The sequence below is a fragment of the Drosophila sulfurigaster genome, chromosome X, assembly GCF_023558435.1.
Source record: "Drosophila sulfurigaster albostrigata strain 15112-1811.04 chromosome X, ASM2355843v2, whole genome shotgun sequence".
NCBI classification, from domain to species: domain Eukaryota; kingdom Metazoa; phylum Arthropoda; class Insecta; order Diptera; family Drosophilidae; genus Drosophila; species Drosophila sulfurigaster.
In genome coordinates, this window is record NC_084885.1 from 18,393,236 (window position 1) to 18,413,924 (window position 20,689).

Genomic DNA, 20,689 nt, shown 5'->3' on the forward strand with positions numbered 1-20,689 from the left:
TTTTTTAATTTACTAAACAAAAATATATGTTTGGAAAGTAAAGAACAATATATTAAGAGTTTGAATTCGCTCAATACACTTTTTTTCTGCATTTACACTTTAGATTTGAAAAAGTTCGTTTGCCAACATTGCGTATACTTAATGTGTGAGCTTAAATGGCGCCTTTTTCTTATAAAGTTGAATAAAATCATTAGCATTCTTACGTATACGTAATGTAATCTGATACATCATTAATTCACAGGGTGTCATTTTCTCTTTATGCTGCAGCCTATGACAACACTGCGTATACGTAATGTGTTGTTAACTTACAGCGCGCCAATTTCTCTGACTGACAACGTATACGTAATGTGTTAGATTGTTAATTACGAAAGTGTTACTTTTGTGTGGCGCATTCAGAAAAGAATAATTGAAAACAGACTTGATGAGAATTATAAGTCTATGATTAATATTTCTATACATTTTTACAATATTAATAATATTTATATTTTATATTTTTTAAATCCCAAATAAAAAAGTATATTTCCATGCAAATTATATTTGCCTATTTCAAAATTGATGCTCGATACTCGAACTTTGAGAACTTTTTTTTTTTGTTATCTTTTGACATTAGCGATACATGAATTGTCCTGCAAGGTTAATGTATTCATTCATATTTAATTGTTTTTATGTATTAAAATTCTTGTAATTCTCTGACACGTCAAATCATAAGCTGAAACAATTTTTAAACAACTAAAGTTTTTTCTTATAGCTCTGGATTAGCTAAGATTTAAATTAGAAACTTTTTAACGAGAAAAATTTGTTGATTTTCATAAAATTATCTTAAAACAGAAAAATAGTTCTAAAATCATAATTAAGATTCATCTCTTTTCAATATAAGAAACATGTTATGATGTATGTTTTTTTTATTATCATTTTCAATAATGTTTCATGCGACATATTTGTCAAAGAATTCCCATATTCATAATGAATAGAATATACGTAGATAGATAGTTGGATAATAAATCCCATTTGACCCAAAAGAATTTTGTGGTGCCTTAAAGTATGCGCATTTAATATCGAATTTATTAAGTACATCGCGAGTATGTATGTTATGTATATAAGTATGATGTAAGTATGTATAGCATATGTATAAGTATAAAACGTAAAAACTAAAGAGAAAATTTTGGTCACGACTACAACAAATACAGATTAAATAGAGATTCACAGTGTTTAATCAGTTCGGAGATCTCCAGCTTCATCCTTCAGCATCAACTCAATCAAATAATCACATGGAGTGGGAGCAGTTGCAGTCTCTCTCTCTCTCTCTCTCAGTCTCGTTGAGACAGTCTTTGTATATTTGGGCTTACGAGATGAACAGATAGAGCATAAACATGCCGATGCCAATGTAATGATTGAGATATCCCACCGCCGCCCAGTGATACATGAATGGCAGCTCGTGCTCCGCCTCCATGCTGAGCGTTTCGTTCAGCAGCACCACGCCCAGATACGCCAGATGCCAGATGTCGAGCAGCGTGAATGCCACATTGATGGTGGCGACCAACCAGCTGCTGGCACAGCGCCAACCACGACGCCGAGGGCAACGCGTGTAGCGACAACGTTCGGCACCTGGACACGGATTGGCAGCGATGCAGGCGTTGCAGAGAGTGGCCAGATGGCGACGCAACATCGCCTCGCCCTGGCCAAAGGTGGCCAGCGAGAGGAGCACCAAATAGATGCGAAAGTCCATGCCATGCAACAGCGATGAAACGATGTAAGTGCAAAACACTGCAACAATGGTGTTGTGCCTCGATCGTTGCTTCGATGCGCTGTACACATAACGCTTGAGCCACTCGTGCATCGGCAGATTCCAACAGCGGACCAAAGCGCTCAACGAATGCGGCCACTCGATGTGCCAAGGACGCGCCACCAAGGCGCCCAGTGAACGGCTCTGCGTGTCCAGCTGCTGCCCGGATGTGGCGAGCAACGCTTGACTCAAGAAGCTCACAAAATAATGACTGCTGCGCACACTCAACGCTCCCGCATACATCAGCAACCATTGGGCTCCAGTTTCATGTTGTTGCTGCTGCTGCTGCTGTTGCCGGTGCAGCTGAAGTTCACCCCAAGCGGGCGCAATGCAATTGGAGACACTGAGGGCCAGCAGACAGAGCAACAGATTGAGCAGCGTGTGGAGGAGCGAGCGACGCCAATGCGGACGATGGCACAGCGAGTCCAGATAGCGACCATAGCTCAGCCAGGGTCCCAGAATGCAGCTGGCCGGCTGGAAGATGTAGCCGAGATACGTCCAAAGGCTGGGCATGCTGCGCAGTCCGGCGGTCAGATCGAAGCCCAGCGAAATGACCTTCATGTTGGCCACCATCTGCAGGCCACGCAATTGCGCCCAATCCTGACGCTGTTCGAGCAACGCCAGCTCATAGACAAACTGGCTGCCAATGCTGAGCACAGCAATCGCCACAGCCGCTCGTTGTCCGCCGCGACTCAAGCGCACCAGCTGCAGCAGGGCATAGCTGACGAAGCTCAGCAGCAGCAGCAACAACATCCGTTCACCGAGTGTTACGTAGAGCATTGCAAGGCCGCAGACGATATTGATGGCATGCAGTGGCGCCATCTGTCGGCTGTTGGCATCCTGCTGCTGCTGCTGCTGTTGTTGTTGTTGTTGTCGCTGCAGCCGTCGACGCGCATACAGCTGACAGAGCACTCGACACAGCAAACAACCGAAAAGCAGCGGCAACAAATAGCTGAATACCTGGATCAGCGATGGCAACATGCAATTCGCATAGCTATCGTAGAGACGATCCGACAGGCTGCCATAATCCGGCACCAAATTGTCGTGGATATCATCAGCAGCAGCGTCATTGTCGTCATCATCATCATCGTCGGGATAATCGGTGTGACGAGCGTAGCGATTGTGGAATTTGTGGTCAGCGTAGAAATCATCGATGCCATCGATGCCGCCTTCATCGTCCATGTAGTCCGCATCGTCGTAGTACTGATAATCCATCTTCGCAGAGCTGCCTCAGGCAAAGTACGAACGCAACAACCAAAAATTGGTTTTGTCTGCTTCTTCTGTGTTTCACTCACGATTTGAATTTCATTTCATTTTCAATGGTGCATTTCTTCGTATGATTATCAACAGAGCAGCGCACAGCGCGACGGCAAGTTCAATTTCAAAATATACCAAATATACCACACGCTAAGAAATCACCTAAATTATACCAAATGCAACTGCAGTTTGAGTTGTATTTTTATTTTTATTTTTTTGTGTTTATTACTGAGACCAATTTTAAAATTTCTTTTTTTTTTACTTTATTAAAGTCATTGCAAATTTACTTTATCAATTGTGATGCTTAACATGTCTATCGATTTTTGTTATCGTCAATCACAGCGCATCGTTGAAATCGATCAGCTTGATCTTTAAGCGAACAATGAGTGAGACATATCACTTCCAATTCAAATGTTTATTTTATAAAACTAAGGAGACTTTTAGTATTTGAGAGGAGTAGAATCTTTTAATTAATTGTTTTCAATATACGGCCTTACACTAAATCTATGGATCACAATTTAAATTTTAGCACAAAAGATTTGAAAAGAAAAACAAACAAGAAATTGAATTGATTAAATTGATCACAATCGAAACAATGAATATACCATATATTGATCAAGATATTTCACATTAGTAAAATGACAATCTTTAAAAAAAAAAGTAAACTAACTATATATTAGATACTTTTTTGCAACAAATTTTATTATTATTTAAATATGATAAGTTTTTAAAAATTATGGATTTTATATTGCCTTAAATGTTCCTTGCATTTAAAAACCATATTATTTAAATTAATATTAAAAATCTTAAGGCAAAACAATCAATATACATTTTTTGTTTATGTTTTATTCTGAATCTTTAGTTTGTATGAAATATGCATAAGTAGTATAAAACTACCTTTAACTTAATTTCTAATAGTTGTCTCAATTTTATTAATGCAGCATAAAACTGTTTATCGAAAGTACATACTTTTCTTTGTTTAAATTTTATGGCACTCTGTCTTAGCAAGAGTTTAGGGCAAGTAACAAAGGAAAAACAAAGAAACCTACAAACTTTTAATTAGTGTAATTTTAGCTACCAATTTCGCATAGTTGCGCCAATTATTGGCCAATTGCAAAACAATGGGAACCTAAAGTATTTTAACAAATTTGCAATTTGGGAGAGCAAGTTAAAGGGTTTTCTTTTATTAATACAAATTAATCAAAATTTTCAAAAAAAAAAAACAAAAATTTCAAATTTGTTTTTGATTTTTGGAAAATTATTTTCACATCAAAAGTTTGGATTTTACTTTTAATTTTTGGAAAATCATAAATACAAATTATGATAATAAAAGAAATGTACAAATTTATAAAGTCTTCTTGTAATGGCAACATTTATGTGCTAAAATTGTCATCATCTGTCTTGAGCATAATACACACTCCTTAATAATGGAAGTAAATACATATTGTATTGTTGCTTTTGTAAAAAAACTTCTTTAAAAGAATCACGTTGAGCTTTCTATACTTTAATATGTTTAGGATTACTTAAAGACACAACACACTCTTTCTAATATGCGAAAATTTTTGAAATGACATTATAAGTATGTAAAATAACATTTTTAATAAATCTGTATCATTAGAAGCATGTATAAAATTTTTAATTCAACATTATCAACATGAAAACTACTATGTGCGGTAATTTTAATTCTGAAATACTTTGGTTTTATAATCTATGAATTGTTAAATTCGCGATTCAAATTGAAAAATTAAAAAGTTACTTAAAAATCAAAGCAACATTAAGTAAACATCTAAAAATAAAGTTTGTCTATAATATTTAGCTTTGTCCACAAACTTTTTGCAAACACTCTATGCAGTCTGTGTGAACGTAATAGTTATAAAGATACGATCCAATAGAGTGATAAATATGGGTAAATACAGTATATGAGATAACAAATTTTCGACGTTTTTTTTTGCGAGTTGAGATAAGAGAACGATGCGAAGTCGAAGTCGTTATATATAGTATAGAAAAGTCAAGTAGAGGGGCTCGAATAGTTCCACCTGATGAGAGAGTGTTTTTTGCGCTCTCTCTTGAATCGTTGCCAAGAGAGTGGGAGTCGTTGCAATGTTATTAGTTTTTGCTCTATGCGTGTGTGCGAGAGTGTGTGTGTGTGTGTGCGTTTATTTTTGCACTTGAGCTTTGTTGCGTTGAGTTTGTTGAACTGTGTCACCCATCTCACAATTTCAGTTGCATTGCAATTGCGACTGAGACGCTGGCTGCGACGGCGACTGCGACAGCTGTTAACAATTAACCCATTGAAGACCCAGAACAGCAAAGTGAAGCGAAGCAATCGAAGAAGAAGAAGAAGACAAAGCAAATTAAGAATCGAAATACGACAAATTTGTTGCTGGATTAAACGAGAGTCGAGAGTGTTTTGTGTGCTGGATTGTTCTGCGCGCTTCCACGCTTATCGCACACACACACATGCAGCTACATTTATGTGAGTGTGTGTGTGTGTGACTGAAATTTTAATGCTGTTCTCGTTTTTGGCCTGACCTTGAGAACTGATAAAAAGTAACGCACGATCCGCGTCGTCGAGCCGAGAAGCAAGACAGCAACAACAACAGCAGCAGGCAAACAAACAAGTCCCAAAAAAGAAGAGAAGTGTGCCGCTCAAGAAAAACAAACTTCACACACATGCACGTAGGCAGGTACACACACACACACATACAATATGCTGTCTGCCTGTGTATGTGTGTGTGTGTGAATGTAGAATAAACTTGTTTTTTAAATGCGTCGTGCGTTTTATTTTGTGTTTATTTTTTGTTGTTATACCAAATATAGTTAGAAAATATGTGTATAAAATATCTTAGCTTAAGCATACATATAAGTACATATATATATATAAAAAAAAAATGTAAATGATTACAAAATTGGCACAAATGAAGCTTGCAAAGCAAAAAAAAAAAAATAATAATAATAACATGAAACTAACTTTAATAAGAGACGCGTATCAATGAATTGCACTCATTGCGATTGTTTCTCTCTCCCACTTGAGATTGGGGCCCAAGAAGTGTTGTCACATTGCTTTGATTGAAGTCTGAAGAGTGTTGAGTGTGCGTGTGTGGTGAAGGTGAAGTGGGGTGAAGTTCGAGGTGGCTTCAAGGTGAACACTGAGTGCAATTGTCCAGCGATCTCGTTCGTAGTCCTAGTCCTTTGACATGTCGCTCACATCTTTGGCGGCTGCCTTGCAATGGACACAATAGCGATAGGATTGTGGCTCCGGTGGCTTATTCTCCACAGCAGCGACTCCGTTATTATTGCTGTTGCCGTTGCCGTTGTTGCTGCCAAATGGCGATGGTTTGCTGTCCACGGGACTAATCGGAAAGTGCTGCCAATGGGGGCAGGGCATCTGCTTGGGCGGATGAATGGGGAACGGCATTCTGAACACTAAACTGAACTGAACTGAACTGAGTTGCAGTGAAGTCAAGTCAAGACTAACTATGATAACTAACTAAGGAGTTCTATTCACTTTGTTCACTATTTTTCTTTACTTTTTTATGCTTTGCCAAGAGACGACGCTCCGACTCGCTCGAAAACCCGCTGTCAACTGTGCGGCTTGCTAGAAGCGACGCCATTCACATCGACGACCAAAACAAAAACACAAAGCGGCGTCGCTCTTCCAAGCCAAATGTCACATACTCTACCCTTTTCTCCCTTGTCAACGGAGCAACACAAAGCGCATGCTACGTATGCATAATAAATGGGTTGACATAAAATACGACGTGCGTTTAATATAATATATTAACTTGAGCGAACAATATACGAAATATAAATAATCTGGCATTTTTAATTGTTTTTCCTTTTGCTCAAACATAATCTCAATCTATAAATCAAAATTATAAATAATCATAGTAGCTAGCACTCCCTTCTTTTAGTTATTATATTATTTTGTACAATAATTAACATGTAAATAAATAACTAAATATGAATAATTAAAAATAAATAATATGTATAATGCATGTTTATTATGTTAATTTTTTATTTGATGCTGATATTTGTGACATTTTTACTGTGTATAAAATTGTTTTAAATGTTTGAAACATCAAAATTAATTTTAATTTTATATCATTTTATGTTATTGGATGCTGATATTTTCGACACTTTTTTCTGAATAATATAATAAACATGTATTTACAGTAAAAATGTCAAAAATATCAGCATTCAATAGCATAAAACGATATAAAATTAATATAATAAACATGCATTATACATATTTTATATTTTTATGATCCCTATTTTTTAATGAAGTTATAATGATTAAATTAATTTTGAGGTTTCAAAAGTTTGGTTATAAGAAAGAAACAATTCAAAAATAATCTGTAAAAGTTTACGTTAATTAAACTTATTTTTAAACTATATATTATTTATTTCAATTTTTTTAACTGACAAGCATAATTTGAAATTTGATAACCCCTTTTTTTGCTTCTTAAATAATTTGCAAACTATTTTAAGAACTATGATTAGTTAGTGTCAATAATTAAAAGCTTTCAATACAAGAAATTTCAGTTTTCAACATTCTAAAACATTTTCTAAGTGAACGACGTTAGCAACTTTTAATATTCATAACAAAGAACTATCAAAGCAGGTGAAATAATCGACGTAGCTTTCGTTAGTTAGAGTATGATAACAACACAACAAAAACGACCGGCAACAAGCAGCTCAGCTGGTCTGGCGGGCTCGTCTAGCCAGAAATCAAGCAGAAGCAGAAGCAAAAGAAGAGGAAGAAGAAGAAGAAGCAAAAGCAACACTCTGCACTGTGTGCAGTGCAGAAGAGCGTAAGCAAGAAGAGCACAAAACTGCAAATTTGCAAACCGCGAGAGCGAGAACGAAAAACACTGCGAGAGAGAGCAAAGCGAAGTTGTCTTTGTCTTTGTTTTTGTTTTTGTGTCTGGGGTCTGCTTGTGGGTGGAATAAATTTCAAATCATACGTTGTTTTTGTCTTTGTTGTTGTTGCTTGCTCCCCAATTTCATTGAGTAGCGTTGAAGTTGTTCGTTTAATGGTTTCACTTTGTTTGCAGCAATCGTGCTTCAAGTTGCAAGCTGGGATTGGCGACAAGAATTCTCTTTCCGGGTTTGTCTCGTGAGCGAGAAAAAGAGAGTCAAGAGTCCGGGTTTATAGTGTTGTTAACCTCTACGATGTGCTTTGTTTGCCTTGCAATTGCATGCATCACATACAAACATACATACACACATTCTTACATATTTACATTTACATTCACCGATGTACATTTATGGATGTTTTATTTAACGGCTTCATTGTTAGTCACTTCAATAAAGACAAATTGAAAGTGAATTTTTATTATACACTGCTCCAATTAGATTACGTATGTATGTGTGTGTACATTATCGCCAGACCACTAGAAAAAACGAATATGTTATGTTCTCTTGTCAAAAATAATTTCACTGTTAAATAGCAGCTTCTGGTATCCCAAAAGCAGCGATTGGAACCCCAGAAGGTTCTACAAATTTCAAACTACGAACAATGAAATTTCACTTTAGTTCATTCGCTGCGAGTTGATTTTGTTTGTAAAAGACAAAAGTTTATAGAAAAAAATACTAAAAAATTAAACAAAATCCACGATCATGATGTTCCTGATGATAGAAACTATTTGATGTACTTAAAGGGTCGAAGGACTTTACAGGACTCGAGATAAAATGACTTTTTTAAAGAGAAAATTGCTAATTTCTTTTAAAATTCAAACATCATTTTCTTTTATTATTTATTAGATGGCCACATCTCTACCAGATTGTTGAGAATTTGAGATATTTCCATTACCATTCAATAACTTAAAGAATATTTCTATAAAGGTATCCTATAAAGATTGAATTGTAATTAGTAGCTTCGATACTATGGTAACTGCTTAATAGCGCCATCTATGTTTCGAGGGAGCAATGAGTATTTAATTTTGAGAGCAGCCTGAAAGTATGCCACAACTATTTTCTATTGGCACAATGCATTGTAATATTAAAAATCTTGCAGTATACTTTTAGGGGCAAATCTTCTGCCATCAATTAAGCAAGTGACTTGCTGTATTTCTGCTTGCTGCTGATTTATGTTCGCCTGGTATTTCGTCTACCGACTTAGTACTTTTTCACCACGTAGCGGCTGCTTAACGTGGCCAAGAGCAGCAGCAAATGACGACCAAAACTGTCTGGTCATCAAATGATGTATTAGGAGAACATAAATCAGCAGCAAGCAGAAATACAGCAAGTCATCTACTAAATTACTGGCACCATCTATTTGGGCGCCAATTTTAAATATGAAAGTCACCGACAAAAAAGCGAATCCGTTAAAATTCAAACATAATTATTCTTTATAACTTTCGTTTTTCTGTCATATCTTCATCAAATCTCAAAAGATCTTAACAATACTTACCTTTTTATAATCAGGATAAATTATTCTTTCGATTGCCATTCAATGACTTTAAGGATATTTCTTTAAAATATTACTTCAATTTTTTCAAGGGGTTGGTATAGAAAAATAGTCAAAATTTTCAAAAATCTACTTTATCTCAGCCATTTGAAGGACGATCGCGATGTCATTTGGCACAAGGATTGCTCTTATGAAAACAAACTGAATGATGTACTTAAAAAGGACGAAAGTCCTTACAGGACTCGAAAAAAACCGACTTTATTGTAAACAGAAAACTGTTTATATCTCGGCCATATCCTGCCTTATCCTTGCAGGTTCTGTGTCAATCGAAATCCTTTGATGATAGCTATCATCCTGCCAAAGGACATCGCAATTGTCCTTGTGGTTCTCGAGTTATCCTGCAATTTGTACTTTTCGCATGTTTCCCTTGGCTCTTGGGCTGAAAATTTTCAAATGTTGGATCCTTAGCTAATCCTATATTTTTTGATACCGATCGATAGATTTCATCCTCACGAATCGAATGCAACAAGTCCGGTCGAAATACGAAAGGATATAGCTGAGCTAGGATCATTTTTCAATTTGAATATGAGCATTAAGAGAAATTAATTTTTTTGTAGCATACTTTTATGGTGGACAATTTAAAATCGTCACTCTGACCTCGAGCTATAGATGGCGCCACAAAGTATCTTTTATATGCAATATCTTAAACGAATTATTTGGATTTTGTTGAGATGGAAGTTAGATTCCATAAAGCATCGCTTTATTCTGGATACAAAAGTGTTGATTTCATATTACGTAGCTTATGCGACTTTACATTATGTTGTTTTATTAATACAGTTTTTGCTTTTTGTTGTCAATTTGGGAGATTGTGTAAAACCTTAAAATACGTACACGTGTGTGTGGTTTAAAAAATAAAATTACTGATTAAATTAGTTGTCTATAATTAAGCAGCGAGATAACGTTAATAGTTGAACGACTTAACGCTAACTAACTGTATTTTAAATGTAATTTTAAGGCGAGGATGTGTGGGATAAGGATTCATTTACAAACTAATTCAACTAGCTAATGTATTCGAGTTGCTGTTGTTAATTAAATAAATAAATAACACTACATACAATATTAAACTTAGTCTAATCCTAACTAGAAGTGATCAAATAAATAATTAAAAAAAAACACGAGTTGTCTTAAAAGCTAGGCGGGTTGTTGTTGTTGTTGCGGTTGTTGCGGCTGTTGAAGTGCATCGACTACACTTCGATGCTGTTGAGGCTGCCCGACGAGATGTTGTCCGTGTGGCTGCCGAGTCGCGTCCGCTTGATGAGAGCACGGGCGGGCATCGGGGAGCGTTGGACACGCGGACTGCCGGGCACAATGGGAATGCCAACGCCACCATTCTGATGATGGTGATGATTGTGATGATGGTTGTAATTCTGATGGTGCTGATGATGATGATGCGGCTGCATCATCTGCTGCTGCTGCTGTTGCTGTTGCAGCTGTTGCTGGTGATGCAGCAGATGCTGTGGCAAATTGTTGTTGCTACTGTTCATATTATTATTATTATTATTATTGTTGTTGTTGTTATTGCTGCTGCTGCTGTTGTTATTGTTGTTGTTGTGGTGATGATTGTTGAGATTGGTGTGACTGTTGTGCTGACTGCCCGACGCACGTCGCTGCCGTCGCAGCGATGGTATGCGCGTGGGCGTACCCAACGCCTCCTCGAGTCCATAGCCCATGGCCGCCTGTTGCTGCTGCTGCTGTTGATGATGTTGCTGCTGATGATGTTGCTGCTGTTGCAAGCTGCGCACGCTGCGTTCCAGCGTGCGTCGCTGTTGATCCAGCATAGGTGAGGCGCCACTTGTTGCCACTGCCGCCTGTTGCGAGTAGTATGTGGCATGCGGCGGCACAGGAGGCGCTTGCAGCTGCGACGCTGGCTGCAGACGCTTCTGCAGCATGGTGGGCGTGCCTGGGGCATGATACGGCTGCGCATGATGCAGTCCTGGTTGATGCAACGCAGCAGCTGCCGCAACAGCCAAAGCATTGTTCTGCAAGCAAATCGAAGAAATCATTGTATTAATCAATAATAAAATAATCAAATGTGGTTGCTGTGGATGAATGATGAAATGTGGGCATCAAAAACAAATTTCGACTGGCTTTTCTTTTTTCTTTTTTTGTGGTTGTTGTTGTTGTATTTACGTTTACTTGCTGCTGTTGTGCCTTGGCTGCCGCCGTTTTCTTCGGCAGCGGCAGCGGTGGCAGCGGCTTGCTGGGCGCCTCCGTTGTGATGGCGTTGGCGATGGGCGTGGCCGAGTCGCAAGCCTCCAAAGTCTCGCAAGAGGATGAAGCGCCCGTCTGTTCCACATGCTCACTGTCCGCATCCGCTTCGGCTTCGGCATCGGCATCGGCATCGATATCATTGTCAACGATATCAACGACAACAGCCGCAGCTGCAACTGCAACAGCTGCCGCGAGACTCGATTGATCCGGATTGGGCGGGGGGAGGAAGCGCAGCTCCATCACATTACGATTCTGCAACACACGGTATGGACGGGATTTCTCTCTCTTTCAGTTTGGCTGGGCAAACGAAGTCGAAGACGAAGACGAAGACGAAGAACGGAAGACAGAGCAACACCAACAGCGACAGAGAGAGAGCGAGAGATAGAAGAAGACCACGAACCAGAGCGAGAGCGAAAGAGCGGACACAGCAAATACGACAACAAAGAAGGAAAATTAATTTCAAAGACAAATCGAAATCGAGTTTGAAAAATATGAATATATAGAGAAGAAATTGTATACAAATTGCTATCGACAAACAAAGAAAATAAATATTTCGTTCTAGAAAGAGATAGCAACAGAAGAACATAAGTATTTTGCTTAAGACAGAGATAGCAACACAAGAACTGAACTAGATCTGGAAATTATAGAAGAATCTAAGAATAACTATAAAGAATGGGATAACGAAAGTACAAAACTGACTAGTTAAAGAATAATTAACTGATATAGATGTAGAAAAAAGGCAAGGAAAATCCTAATTACAACAGTTTTTTTAAGCTTAAAAAAGACATCTTTTAGTTATGTATAATTCGTATACACAAGAAATAATATCAAGGAAAAAGACAAGATTCACTTCAATATGCACTACAAATATATTTGCAATTTTGCAATGATTTTGATTCTGAACCGAGTTCTTGCTATCAAATTTATGCTTAATTTAGTTTAAACACATATCTCACTTAACGGCCACTCTATATTTAATACTAACAACATATTTTTAGCTCACAATCAAATAAAAAATAATATAGAAAATGAAATAATGAAAAAGTACAACAAAAAAACATCCGTTAACGTCTCTTAACATAGCTGCCTATAATTTCTCTTTCATGTTTGGCCGCTAAGCGAGATATAAAACTAAATTGTGTAATTTAATTGAAAGAAATAAGTAAATTACATAAAGAGGAACTAAAAGTGTAGAAAAGTTCAACAGCAACCAGTTGAAAATAAATTGAAAACAATTCTCAAAATTAAAAAAAAAAATTGTGGTGAGGTTTAAAATAAGCAACGAGAGGAACAGCAACGAGAGGGAGCGGTGGCAGTGGAGAAGGAGGCGAGGCGAGGCGAGGCAAGAAACGTTACAATTTTGACCAACCAACCAGCGAAACAGGTTTTTGATTTTGTTTTGCATTTGTTGTGTGGGTGTATGTGTGTATGTGTGTGTGTGTTTGATTGTTTTTTGTACAACTTGCAAATAGATGAAAGCCATGGGGGAGGGAAGAGTAGCTTACTATGAGTAGATGAGCTCTGAATCAGTAGCTTACCTTGTCAGCCGTTGGATCCTGCGCCAGAGGATTGGGTGTGATATTCATGCGTGGAATGACGCCGTTGAGGCGACGCACATCGCCAGCCTTGTGATTGTGATGCGGTGCCACGCCCAGCACGGCGGAGCTAACAAAATCCGCTTGAATGTGATCCAATTGCGGCTTGTTCTCATCTATTTCGAATGGATAGTTCAATTAGAGATTTGCTTTACATCGAGATGAAATTCATTCACTTACCCTCAAGTGGCGCATTGCTGCGTCGTCGCAGGCACAAACATGCAACCACTGTGGCAATGAGCAGCAGAAGGCCACCGCCAGCGGCGCCTGCAATTACCGGATACATGGAATGCTGCTCATCCTCCCCAGTTGCCTTCGATAGCGGCACAATGGCGGGCGTGGCGGATGTTGATGCGTGTCCAGCAGAAAGTTCTGAACGAATGCGAAAGACATTGATTACCTACGACTGAAGAAATTAGTAAAAAAACAACAACTGGTACTTACTCTGTGTGCGTCCCTGTTTGATCTCGCTGAACTCGGAGGCGGCATGCGCATTGAATGACTGCAACTTGAACTCGTAGGCGGTGTCAGGATCGAGTTGATCGATTAGAAATTGACGTGCGTCGCCGCCCTCAACTGTTGTTTCAAAGTATTTGTCCGCCGAAGCCGCGGGACGATAGTAAACATAATAACCATCGATATTGGAGGCAGAGGCAGAGGCGGTTGGAGACGGAAACGGAGACGAGGACAATGTCCAATGCAATTGAATGCCGAAATCCGAGTGCGATTCGATGTTATGCAGCTGCGGCACGGGCAGATTCGATTTGGCGGCACCGCGTTGCAAGAAGAACTTGATGGATGTGTTGCCCTCCTTGTTATCGCTGTTCGAATAGACGGCAACGATGCGAAAGCGATAATTGCGATCTGGTCGCAATCCGTTCACCGATGTCGTAAAGTTCTTCACATGCTGATGGTGATCCCGTTGCTGTTTGCCATATTCAATATAATCGTTGGTTGTCTGCCAACTTTCGCGTGGAATCTTGCGAGAATTGCCGCCAAGTTGACGATATTGCACCTTGAAGAATTGAATCGGGAGACCGTCGTTGTTGGGCACATTCCAGCGCAGCATGACGGTGTCGTCAGCCAGCCGGGTGACGTTGGGCCTTGACGGTGGCACCATGTTGGCTGCAACAACAACGAAAACGACATCTCTTTATTAATAAATTGGTAATTTTTTTTTAGAAAAAACACAAATGTGCAAAAAATTTAACTTCATCGCTTAACACTGCACAATTTGCTCCGTTTTGCGTTAACAGCGCGTGCTCTGATCTGCGTTAACATTGCATTACAGCATTTGCTCTGTTTTGCGTTAACAGCTACGCGTCTGCTCGTTTTGGCACACTGAGTAGTATCGCTGTATTGAGTAGTATCGCTATGCGCAGCATTGAGTAGTATCGCAATACGCTTCATTCGCGTTTTTGAGCCAAATATACTGTGTGTGTTTTGCTGCTCTGTTGCTGTGTGCGCTTGCCACAAAAATAAGTAAAAAAAAAACAACGCAGAGAGTCATTTAAGCGCGCGCATTTACATACAAGCAAAATTCCAAAATATTGCAACGCATTTCAGTGTGCCAAAACGTGCAGCGCGCGAGTGTAACAATTCATACAAATCTCTCAAGTGCAATATATACACACATATATATATATATACATGCTTGTATATATATATTAAATTGGTGGCTCCCAGTGGCTGGTGGCGACAACAACACACAAGCAATCGAGACACACGGCACACGACGACGGCACAAAAAAATACTCACACCGACGCTCACGCTCATACACACACACACACATCCACACAGGCGCACACACACGAGCGCTTGCTTGCTTTTGAGATATGTGCGAGCGTGTGCGTGTGTGTGTACATTAGTGAAACGAGTGCAATTGATTTTCATAGTTTTTTGTACTCGTTACTCCGTCTCTGACTTTCGATACCAGCGAGAATTCGACTCGAACTCGCAAACGAGTCGTAAAATTTTTTTTTTGTTTTTCTTATTTTGAGTGTTAAGTGCTGAGTGTGTTTTTCGTCTGCACACACATAAACAAAACAAAAACTCAAAACAAAACTAATTGTGGAGCAGGAGGGAGGGCAACAGTGGTGAGGTGGAGGTGGTGAGCAGGGGCACAATGTCGGCTACCGGAGATGCGGGCGCCGGTTCAGCGAATGCCAACAACAGCAATAACAACAACAGCAATGTTGGCGTCGTGCAGGCAACGGTAACTGTAAGTGGCGCCCTCAGCAGCAACGACGGCAGTCCCACAAACAATATCGCTGGCAACAATAACAGCAACAACAACAACAACAACAGCAGCAGCTCAACGGCAGGTGGCTCCAAAGGACAGCTGCCGCTGACGCCGCGCTTCACCACCGAGGAGAAGGATGTCCTCTACACGCTGTTCCATCTGCACGAGGAGGTCATCGACATCAAGCATCGGAAGAAGCAGCGCAACAAGTATTCGGTGCGCGACACCTGGGACAAGATTGTCCGTGACTTCAATTCGCATCCGCATGTGAGTGCGATGCGCAACATCAAGCAGATACAAAAGTTCTGGCTCAATTCGCGGTAAGTGACGCACACTTGGTGGCAAGGTGGCAAGGTGGCAACTGTCAAAAACTCATGATTCCTCTCTTTTGCACTCTTTTGCAGTCTACGCAAACAATATCCATATCGTGATGGCAGCGCCTCAGGTGGCAGCTCGGCGCTGGCCAAGGCAAACAACGCCCAACAACAGCAACAGCAGCAGCAGCAACAGTTGCAGCAACAACAGCAGCAGCAACAACAACAGCAGCAGCAGCAGCAACATCACGACGGCGTCAAAGTGGAACCCGATTATCAAATCAGTCCCGATGCCTCCGAGCATAATCCGCAAGGCGATGCATTCGATGAGATTGAAATGGATGCCAACGATGTCAGCGAAATGGAGGACGATCCACTCGACGCTCAGCAGCAGCAGCAGCAACAACAGCAGCAACAGCAAGCGGAGGCGCAACAACAGCAGCAGCAACAACAACAACAACAACAACAGCAGCAATCGGCTGTGGCCGAAATGCAAAAGTTGCAAGTGAGCGCAGCAGCTGTGGCAGCGGCAAGTGCCAACATACTGAACACACACCAGATTAATGTGGATCAAATAAGCGCCGATAAATTAACGCTCAACGATCTGCTGCACTTTAAGACGGCGCGTCCACGCGAAGAGATCATACTGCAGATCAAGCATCCCTCGGATGCAACAGGTAACGAAATTAAATAAACAATTATTATTATATATAGTCACTACAATTCGATTCCCTACTCGCTTCTTGATAGCCACCCAAATACACACGATACCCGCGCAGCCGCAGCAACACACGATGGCAACTATCACCGCCGGCGGTTACAACCAGCAGATCATCAGCGAGATCAAGCCACAGCAGATCACGCTCGCCCAATACCAAGCCCAGCAACAGCAGCAGGTCCAGGCTCAAGCGCAGGCCCAAGCTCAGGCCCAGGCACAGGCTCAAGCTCAAGCGCAGGCTCAGGCGCAAGCCCAGCAATTGGCGCAACAACAGTTGGCGGCACAGCAGCAACAGTTGGCGGCAGCGGCGGCAGCAGCTCATCATCAGCAGCAACAGCAGCAGGCAGCCGCTGCCGTTGTCGTCCAGCAGCAGCAACAGCAGCAACAACAACAGCAGCAGCAGCAGCAACAACAACAGCAGCAGCAGCAACAGGCTGCTGTTAAGATGCAGCTAACTGGCGGCACGCCCACCTTTACATTCAGCGCCCTGCCCACAGTGACGGCAGCCACCACGGTGCCCGTCTCCGTCCCTGTGCCCGTCTCCGTCTCAGTGCCCGTGCCCGTGCCTGTGGCGCTGGCAACAGCCACAACGGCAACGGGCAACAGCGGCGTCAACACCAGCGCGGGAACGCTCACGGTGACGGGTGTTGGAGGTGGGGGAGGAGGTGTGACGACGGGCGGCGGCGGGGGCGGTGATAACTATGAGGAGCGCATCAATTACTTCAAGGTGAAGGAGGCGGAGTTGCGTTGCAAGGAGCAACAGCTGGCCACGGAGGCCAAGAAAATTGAGGTGAACAAGGCGCAAGATGAGCTCAAATATATGCGCGAGGTGCATCGACTGCGAGTCGAGGAGCTGAAAATGAAGATACGCATACTGCAAAAGGAGGAGGAGCAATTGCGCAAATGTTCCAGCACATGAGATCTGGAGGACATAAGCGATGCGGAGCCCGAGTCCGATGTGTTGTTTGCCTACCACGACGATGACGACAACGATCAGCGGCAGCAGCAGCTGCGGCTGGCGGAGATCGATTCGATTGAGCTTGAGCTTGAGCTCGATGAAGTGGTGGACGGAGAGGAGCAGCTGGAGGATGAAGAGGAGCCAGAGACAGAGGCTGAGACGCAAGTGGACTATGTGGACTTGGAAATGCAATTGTTGCTCTAACTCGAACGCGTATTTATATATGATTAAAGTAGTGTTTACGTCGCGACTTCTACAAATTATGCCTATATTATTATTACACACAAACATATAATTGTATTTATGCTAATTATTATGATTACTATTACTATTATTATTATTATTATTATTATCGTAATTATTATTATTTCTATACAACTATTTTTTTTGTAAACGGATTTAATTGTACTTTGAATTCTTTTAGTTTTTTTTTTTTTTGGGGTGGGCGCTGGGGAGTTTATCGATTACAGACTACGAATTACCGATTATCAATTACCCCATAAGCCATTCTCTCTAATTGTAATTGTAAATCGAAATGAAATACAGTGAACAAAGCAACAAAAAGAACAACAAAAATTACAATTGTGTACTTACCAACTCTCATATATTTGCGCTTGTTTTTGTTGCGTGACGATGACGTCATCGACGAGGAGCCAGAAGAGGACGAAGATCCGGATGAGGAGGATCCATGGCTGGGTTCGTGATCAAAGCGCAATGGAACATTGCCCAGCGGTTGATCGTCTTCGCCGCTTATCTGCAACGGATTCACACGCAACAAATTTCCTTCGCTGGTCTAGAGATCGAGGAAAAAAAAAGAAAAATAAAAAGAAAGATTTGGTTACAAATTCGCAATTGAATTGAACAGTATCCGAATGTTGCTTAAGATTGTTGTTCATTTATTTGATGAACTAATCAGATTGGAGCTGCCAACTTGGTAGATTGGAGCTGAAAACTTGACAGATTTGAGCTGTCAATTTGATAGATAGGAAAAGCTGTCAAGTCACCCAAGCAGCATATTTTCATTTATGATAGAAGTCGACTGAATTCTGAACTGAAAGGTAAATTCAATTTCTAAAGTTCCTAGACTGGCAATTATAATAATTCTAAAAATTATTTAAAGATGGCTCATCCTAACGGGGTATATACAGTCACGACGACCGTCTCTAACCTGGGTGTGCAAGCTCCGCAGGCCACAGCGACAACGCCAACAGATGTTCAAGGTGGGGGAGGAGGTCGGACGACGGGCGGCGGTGAGAACGTAAATTATGAAGAGCGCAGAAGTTACTTTCTCATGAAAAAAGCAGAATCAGCATTGAAAGAGCAAGATTTGGCCGTAGAGGCCAGGAAGCTTGAGATTGAGAACAGAAAGCAAGCTCAACAAAATATGCTTGACGCCGCAGAGGTCAATAGGCTTGAGAAGATGAACATAAAGCTAGCTAATCAAAATATGCGTCAGGAGCATATACTCAGAATGAGGGTGCAACGATTAAAGATACGCATACTAGAGCAGCAGGAGGAAAATTTGCAAGAACAACCCAATGAAATGTAATTTAGCATATTCATATTTTATTTTGAGCTAAATACAGATTACAGATTAAAATACCAAACCAAAAGCTTAACTGTACTTTAGATATTCACTACCTCAATAAAGATAAACCCAAAGTCTAGGTATCCTAGACTAAAGCCACATCATTAAGGAATTTCTCACTTACCTCGCCCAACTGATTGCGGGCAAAACATTGAACGACGCCCGCGTGCCGCTTTTGTACATGATGGATCACAAGGCGATTGAGCTCGATTCTCGTCTCGTTATCCAAGCTGGCATCCTCGCCGTTGAACAGCCAATAGATGTGCGGCTGGGGATGTCCGATGGCATCGCACTCAAGTGTGAGAGCATCACCCTCGTTGGTCAGCGTCGAGTTGGGGCCACGCAGAATGCGCGGACGCTCCAGCACGCTCAGCTTGATCATGTGAACCAGCACCGGTGCGATGCCATTGTCCAGGCGGCACACATACGAGCCCTGATCTTGGGGCTGGACATCGGTGATTTGGAGTCCATAGGCAAGCACACGCGATCGATTGTGATAGATGTTGGGCACATTGGGGCTGCTCCACACGGCGCTGGGACGCGGCGAACCAACGCCCGGACACTCGAGCACAACGGTCTCGCCGGGACGAGCGGCAAGCTGTGTGGCCGGCTGTTGGAGCAGGAAATACGGCGGTGTACGATCCGTGTAATCGACACGCAAATCAATCACCTGCGGCAGACGCAACTCCTCGCCCGTAATCACATTTGTGGCCGCGCACGTATAATTGCCCGCATCCTTGGCGCTCACAGAGTTGAGCACCAAAGCGCCAGCAGCGCCTGAGAGCAGCTCGGACTGCGGCAACTTCTCGCCGTTGCGATAGAAACTCCAAATGGGCGGCGGCTGTGAGCTGACCGAGCCGCAACGCAACAGCACACAGTTCTTGGGCGCCACACTCCATCGCACCGCATGTCGACTGTATCCATTCCCATTACCATTACCATTCGCATTGTCCACGGCAATGGAGACGAGCGTCAGGCGACCAGGAGTCGAGGCAATTGCACCCGGACCGTACCAGGCCACACACTGATAGTCGCCCACGGTCTGCGCACTCACATAGATGCGCAGCTTCCAGGTGCGCTCCTCATTGCTGCTCGTCACATTGTAACCGGCGGCGGTGCGCAGATAGCGATACGCTTCCGTTGTGCTATAGCGGAAGCGCCACTCGAGTCGATCCGGCTTCAGGTTCATTTCACACTCGAACACAACCTCGTCACCCTTGGGCGCCACGGCCGATTCGGGACCGCGTTCAATGTACACGCCGAGCAGATTGCTGGAGCTTGAACTTGAACTTGAACTGGAACTGGAACTGGAGCTGGAGCTGGAACTAAAGCAGCAGCCGAAGCATATACTCAGCATTATGGCCAGCGCCAGCGGCAGCTTTAGCAGTCGCTTCATCGCGTTGCCAACTGCAAGGATAAGCAAAGATTGAGAAAACTATATTAGAAAACTTTAAGGCATTCTACAAAAATTATAAAATAAAAATTAAGTTCAACAAAAAGTTGATTAATACAAATTAGAAATAATAATCGTTATAATCTTTATCGAAATA

The 20,689-nt window shown here is 41.6% G+C and overlaps 4 protein-coding genes across 7 annotated transcripts in view; 1 reads left to right on the forward strand and 3 right to left on the reverse strand.

The window, feature by feature from the left end:
* Positions 1 to 1,018: 1,018 nt before the first annotated feature.
* LOC133848270 (protein-serine O-palmitoleoyltransferase porcupine) lies at positions 1,019 to 3,160 on the reverse strand. Its single transcript, XM_062283766.1, has one exon. It carries the CDS (start codon positions 2,996 to 2,998, stop codon positions 1,343 to 1,345), a length of 1,656 nt encoding a protein of 551 aa, XP_062139750.1. The 5' UTR covers positions 2,999 to 3,160; the 3' UTR covers positions 1,019 to 1,342.
* Positions 3,161 to 5,796: 2,636 nt separating this feature from the next.
* Positions 5,797 to 6,639, reverse strand: LOC133848714 (uncharacterized). The gene has a single exon (XM_062284371.1). The coding sequence runs from the start codon at positions 6,456 to 6,458 to the stop codon at positions 6,225 to 6,227; it is 234 nt and encodes a 77-aa protein (XP_062140355.1). The 5' UTR covers positions 6,459 to 6,639; the 3' UTR covers positions 5,797 to 6,224.
* Positions 6,640 to 10,178: 3,539 nt separating this feature from the next.
* Positions 10,179 to 20,689, reverse strand: part of LOC133847938 (interference hedgehog) — a 35,359-nt gene continuing 24,848 nt past the window's right edge. For 2 of the 4 annotated variants that reach the window (XM_062283270.1, XM_062283271.1), the window contains exons 4-10: positions 19,264 to 20,546; positions 18,146 to 18,344; positions 13,763 to 14,443; positions 13,499 to 13,690; positions 13,262 to 13,434; positions 11,643 to 11,975; positions 10,179 to 11,491 (exon numbers count right to left, since the gene is read on the reverse strand). In XM_062283270.1, the coding sequence (XP_062139254.1) occupies positions 10,697 to 11,491; positions 11,643 to 11,975; positions 13,262 to 13,434; positions 13,499 to 13,690; positions 13,763 to 14,443; positions 18,146 to 18,344; positions 19,264 to 20,535 (3,645 nt within the window). In that variant the 5' untranslated portion in view covers positions 20,536 to 20,546 and the 3' untranslated portion in view covers positions 10,179 to 10,696. The remainder of the gene's footprint in view (positions 11,492 to 11,642; positions 11,976 to 13,261; positions 13,435 to 13,498; positions 13,691 to 13,762; positions 14,444 to 18,145; positions 18,345 to 19,263; positions 20,547 to 20,689) is intronic. The other 2 variants (XM_062283273.1, XM_062283272.1) reach the window with 2 other exon arrangements.
* On the forward strand, positions 15,410 to 17,966 carry LOC133847943 (regulatory protein zeste). The gene is given in 3 exon segments (XM_062283279.1): positions 15,410 to 15,881; positions 15,966 to 16,552; positions 16,626 to 17,966. Coding segments are annotated over 3 exon segments (2,154 nt in total). The 5' UTR covers positions 15,410 to 15,444; the 3' UTR covers positions 17,756 to 17,966.